The sequence below is a fragment of the Cheilinus undulatus genome, linkage group 8 (assembly GCF_018320785.1).
Source record: "Cheilinus undulatus linkage group 8, ASM1832078v1, whole genome shotgun sequence".
Lineage (NCBI taxonomy): Eukaryota > Metazoa > Chordata > Actinopteri > Labriformes > Labridae > Cheilinus > Cheilinus undulatus.
The window spans coordinates 48,795,943-48,802,222 of record NC_054872.1 but is presented as its reverse complement, the minus strand read 5'-3'; the positions used below and the strand labels follow the sequence as shown (position 1 = coordinate 48,802,222).

Sequence of the window (6,280 nt, the reverse complement as noted above, 5' to 3'; positions counted from 1 at the left end):
AGATTATATTTGTAATTTTTGGGGGAATTTCTTGAGAAGTTTAAGGAGGGATAAACATGCAAATTCTTAGGAATCAGAATTTTACAGTGAAGTTTTTGTCGGAATGTTAAAGGTTTATAATAAATCCTGAGGATTATTTGAAGAATGATTATTTATAGAAGGAATCTTTGGGCTATTTTTATTGCAACCAACCATAAAATGTGTGTGAAATTTTTCACAGGAATTTTGTTAATTTGAGGGAATCTTAGATTTTGAGGAGAAAAAAGTATTCCAAGAAATTTTTGCTTACAAACAGGGTGAGATGAGTATTTTCATCAAAATTCAGGGGATATGTTTCCCGATCACTGCAGGGATAGAGACTTCATCTGCTCCAGTGCAGCTGCTGGCCCTCTGAGTCAGACTTTATGACCTTTCTTTGCAGCACAAGCAAAATGTACCAAGATCACCTTAAAACCTGAAGTTTATAATTAAAGTGCTTGTTTCAGTGATGACTTTCTTTCATTGTCCTTCTAGGCTTCAAGGACTAAAACATGGTGCCGTCAGTGCAGCAGTGTATGGATAACCTCGTCGGGGTGTTCCACTCCTACTCTAAAAAAGAGGGAGACAAATACATGCTGAACTATGCTGAGCTGAAGCTCCTGTTGAATAAGGAACTGAGTGCTTACTTGGGTGTGGGTATCCGTCCTATTTCATCCTCATATTTATATTTTCAAGAAAGTGCTGTTGTTTTAGAATTTAAATCCAAATATGAAACTCTGTCTAATATAAATTAAGGGATTCCCCTCGAGAGAGAGGCAGTAGTGCACTCTTAAGATGATATACAACCTCAATTCCAAAAAAGCCGGGGCTCTGTAGATCAAAACAGAATGCCATGATTATCTAATCTCATAAACACATATTTTATTCACATCATATGTTGAAGCTAAGATATTTAACTATTTCATGAACATAAGAGCTCATTCTGAATTTGATGGCAGCAATACATCTCAAAAAAAGTAGGGACAGGACCATGTTTACCATGGTTTAGCATCCTCTCTTCTTGGAATAACAGTCTGTAAATGTCTGTTGCTGCAGTTTTGAGAGTGGAATGTTGCTGCACGGCGGTGAAGGGGTTTGCGCTGTTGCCTCACAGCATGAAGGTTCCTGGTAGTGCCCTGCACGGGCCAGTTATCTGCGCCCGAGTCCGGCCCTGACCCGGGGGGGTGGAGCCCCAGCCTGGCCCAACAGGTTTTTAGAATTATGAGGCCCGAACCTGTATGAAGCCCGACTTTGTTTTTTTTTGCACGCGTGATGCAGCAGCGCACAGCAACAGCTGACCTGCATATCGCAGCAATTGTAGGCCTGTTAAGAAATAAACATTTCTATTCTATTCTGTTCTATTCTATAGTAGAACTATTAATCAATTCTGAACATGGCGACGTCCAATTCAACAACAGTGAGCTGTTTAACATGGCAAACTCCATTCTTTAAACACCACAAGAAGAACAGTCTGTTTACTTGGCATCATGCAGAAAAAGAATAGCATCCACAGTTTCAGGGGCAAGTCCAGTCCTCCTTTCTTCCATCACTCTGCGCTGCGCTGAAAGCACACTCGCTGCTGCTACTGCTGCCTGCGACACGTAGAGCAGGAAGGGAGGGGGCAGAGTGGCTGCTGCGTTCAAGTGTTGCCATTTAAATTGGTTAAACACAAATACGACACATTGCTCTAATTGGCAGGTTTAAAACAAAAAAGCCCGAAGCCCGGCCCTTGGGCTGTCGGGCCCCTGGGGCCTAGGGCTCCAGTGCAGGGCTCTAGTTCCTGGGTCACGTCCCAGTCGGAGCCTTCTGTGCAGAGATCTCCTCGTGCATGCATGGGTTCTCTCCGGCTGTCCCACTATCACAGACATGCTCGTTAGGTTAACTGGTGACTCTAAATTGGCCTTAGGTGTAAATGAGCCTGTTTGTCCGTCTGTATATGTCAGCCCTGTGATTGACTGGAAACTTGTCCCGCCTCTCACCCAATGACAGCTGGGATAGGCTCCAGTCACCTGTGACCCCCAACGGGATAAGCAGTACAGAAGATGGATGGATGGATGTTCCTTTCTTGTCTGATGTATTCTGGTTGCTCAACAGTCCTGGGTCAAAATTAAACCTCACTATCTCCTTCCTTTTCAATATTGTGTTTCACAAACCTCCCTCACAACATTTGTGTTTGGTCGATTATTTCTTTGTTGTAGAAATGCTTCTCAGCATTCAGTCTTATACTGGTGGAAAGACTGTTTACTTCCCTCTTAAATGGTGCCACATTTGTAAGGGACATGCAACAGTACCAACAGTACAAGAAATATTGCTAAGACACATTGGTACAACAAATCAAACACAAAATTACTTACTTTTTGTGCTAGGTCTATTTTATGTGTGACTATCAGTGGGTCCATTTTCTATTCTGCTTATCCTGTTGGTGGTCACAGGGGAGTGGAGCCTATCCCCGATGTCACTGGGCGAGAGGCAGGGTACACCCTGGACTGGTTCGCAGTCAACCAAAGGGCTGACATATGGAGACAGACAACCAGGCACGATCACACTCACCTATGGCTAATTTAGTGTCACCAATCAACCTAATGAGCATGTTTGTGGTGGAGGGAGGAAACTGGAATACCCGGAGAGAACCCACGTGTGCACAGGGGAGAACATGCAAACTCCACACAGAAAGGCCCTGACTGGGAAGAAAACCAGGAACCTTCTTGCTGGTGGCAGTATTGAAATACTGTGCATTTAAGCCTACATTTAAGATATCAAACCTGCAACATCTTAAATGATAGTTCATAATAAACCCTGTTAGAATTTAACCTTGACAGTCCTGTGTTTTTGTTTCAGGCCTGCAAGAATCCCTCCAGGGTGAATGAAATCATGTCTGACATGGATAAAAACAAGGATGGAGCAGTGGATTTCCAAGAGTTTGTCACCATTGTTGCTAAACTCACTGTCCTCTGCCATGACTTCTTTGTTGGAACTGATAAGGTCTCACCTAAGCCGGGTATACACTCTGGGGTTTCAAGCCGACCGTACAATCATGGTAGAACTTCATCTCACACTGCGCAACTAAATCTTTTACCATCCATGACCATCGTGCACAAGTTGTGTGCTCACATTGTACAACCCGATTGTCGTGCACAACCTGAGTGCTCACACTGTGCGAGTGACGACGGGACCGACTGTGAAAGAAACCAGCTGAGTTTCCCTTTTAAAGCGTCTGAGGGTCTAAAGGTTGAGCATTTCCAGCCATATTCTCTCTCTCGCCCCTCTATCTCTCCCGCTCTCTCTATCTCTCGCGATCTCTCTCCCTCCCCCGCTTACTCTATCTCTCGCGATCTCTCTCCCTCCCCCGCTTACTCTATCTCTCGCGATCTCTCTCCCTCCCCCGCTTTCTCTATCTCTCGCGATCTCTCTCCCTCTCCCGCTTTCTCTATCTCTCGTGATCTCTCTCGCTCCCGTGATCTCTCTCCCTCTACCGCTTTCTCTATCTCTCGTGATCTCTCTCGCTCCCGTAATCTCTCTCCCTCTCCCGCTTTCTCTATCTCTCGTGATCTCTCTCGCTCCCGTAATCTCTCTCCCTCTCCCGCTTTCTCTATCTCTCGCGATCTCTCTCCCTCTCCCGCTGCAGGTCTGCAGGTAGGAAAATTTCCTGCTCATTTATTTCCTTTTTGATAGCTGGGTTGGAGGGGCATCAGAAAGTCATTCCAGCCATTGTAATAATAATTTAGGACGTTGTCTGACCATTTACAAAGGAAAACAACCCCCCAAAATTGTTTATTCTGCTCGGGTTTCTCCTTTCACTGTGAAGTGACTGGAGTCGTATGACCAAAATATCAAACATAGAAATCCTCGACCAGAAATCCTCAAGACATTTGGGAGCAGGTTGTATGACGGGCTGTGGTCGGCCATTGTATGCCCCTGTACACAGCACGACAAACAACGCTTGACCTGACTAAGAGCCCCACAACTCAAAATTCGTAGCTGAATCACAGGAAAATCGCAGTGTACACCCGGCTTAAAGGTCACATACATTTCTTCAAAGAATAACACGTCATCACGGCCAGTGACCTCTTACGTCATCTTAAGTCATGCTGGATGTAAATTTCTGATTATTTCCTCACTGACAACACCTTGTAATGTTGTAAAGATGGATTATTGTTGCCCTGATTCACATGTCTTGATCTTAATAAAGATGTTCACTCTTCATATGTCTGCTGATTTCTAAAGCTCTGTCTTTAAATCCTCTCACAGGGATGACATAAATCTGTCTCCTCAGGCCAGCTGAAGTAGAAAGGCTTCTCCTGTCAGGGTTAGATCCAGATTTATTATACTCTGTGAATCTGAATGAATAGAAAAATTAAAGATTAACACTGAGAGCTTATCAGCAAGCTTGAGCACTGTTACGTGTGGCTGGCAGCTGCATGTTTCCTCTCTCCCTGCTCTCTCTGGTCTCTGTCCTCCCTCTACCTGTGTGGCTGTTGGCTCTCAGGGTGGATGAGGGGAGTATTTAGAGTGGCCGGGGAAGAGGAGCATGCAGAGCAGAGAGCAGAGCGCAACTAAGCCACACAGAGACTCCTGGACAAACGCGCGAAGAGGTTTGTTTATTTGGTTAACCTTCTCTTTCGTTAATTCGTTTTCTGAGCGTTTTCTTTTTCCCCGTTTGTTTATCTCTTCCCATGCATGTTAAGATTGCAGGGTTTGGTTGTTTTAGTTTGGCTGTAGTTCACCGGTAGTCATGTTTTTCCAAGAGTTTTTCTTATGTGAGCGTTCATGTTGCCTAGCCACAGTTACAATTTAACCATATAGATTGCTATATGTTTGTCAAGCGTGTACTCCTCACAGCACTTCCTCATTTAGCAACCCACAGCAAAGGGAGAGAGAGAGAGAGGAAGAGCCTTGTCTATGTCACCCTTATATATCCTCCCGCAGGGAAACAGCGACACAACATTACATATGTTACCGGTCTCTTTTTGTTCCAGCCTTATTTTGTGGTTTAAATTTATTATTTTAAGAGGCTGTAACATATAGGCCTATGGAGGCTCGCCAAAAATGTGTGTTTTCATAACCTTGCAAAGCTACGGTGGCCCTGAAGGCCAATAGGAATAAATATTTCAAAAGCGCAAAATACATTTCACAAAACACAAATAAATTTCACAAAACACAGAAACATTTCAAATGTATTTTTGTTCTGTGAAATGTTTTTTGTTTTGTGAAATTTATTTTTGTTATGTAAAATGTTTTTGTGTTTTGTGAAATGTTTTTTGCGCTTTTGAAATATTTATTCCTATAGGTCTTCAGGGCCACCATACAAAGCACGTGTTGGGACATGGTGGCCATCCACCAACCATCCACTACTCCTCCATCTCGACCATCCAGGGTTGCACAGCACTCATCAGTCAACAAGACTGTTTGAAAATGAGTCTTCATGTATTCCTAGGCCCACTTCAACCGTTTCTGCTTGTGAGCATTGGTTAGTGGGGGCTGAATAGTAGGTTTATACACTACTGCAAGCCTCTGGAGGATCCTACATCTTGAGGTTGGTGGGACTCCAGAGGCACCAGCAGCTTCAAATACCTGTTTGCTGCTTTGTAATGACATTTTAGCATCTGCTCTCTTAATCCAATGAATTTGTCGGTCAGAAACCTTCCTCATTCTGCCTTTATCTGCATGAATCCATCTGTGCTCTGAATCAGACACAAGTTTCTTCACAGTACGATGATCATGATTAATTTTTCATGAAATATCGAATGTTTTCATACCTTGTCCAAGGCATTACACTATTTGACACTTTAAGGCAGCAGAGAGATCCTTTTTCTTTCCCATATTGTTGAAAACTGTGACCTGCTTAATAATGTGGAACAGTGCATTTTGAGGTTTTTATTTGTAAAAAAAAATAATGGTTATCATTATGAAGTTTGTTCAAAAACATTTGAATTATGCTCTAACAGCTGATGACTTGAAAAATATTCTGTCATTTGCATTAATATTTCGGAAAATAAGAGAAAAATATTGTTTTCATAATAATGTGGAAAGTGGTGTAGTATTTTGTCACATAGCCATATTTATAGCTCTGTAAGAGTGCCTCCCTCTCTGTCTCGGTCTCTCTCGTTCTCTCTCTCGCATTCATATGCACTCAAGAAGGAGAACAGATAGGGAGGGCATTGTCCTGACAGAGTTCTTCCTGTGAAGATAAATGTTGCACTCACCCGGAAATAGCTCTTTTCTTGATTCTGTGCAACAAGAGAAGAGCTCAGCCGACTTATTG

At 43.2% G+C, this 6,280-nt stretch overlaps 1 protein-coding gene across 1 annotated transcript; it reads left to right on the top strand.

Moving 5' to 3' along the window:
• Positions 1-530: 530 nt before the first annotated feature.
• Positions 531-4,575, top strand: LOC121514190 (protein S100-A1-like). The gene is made up of 3 exons (XM_041794291.1): positions 531-671; positions 2,857-3,016; positions 4,505-4,575. The coding sequence occupies exons 1-3, from the start codon at positions 531-533 to the stop codon at positions 4,573-4,575; spliced, it is 372 nt and encodes a 123-aa protein (XP_041650225.1).
• Positions 4,576-6,280: the final 1,705 nt, after the last annotated feature.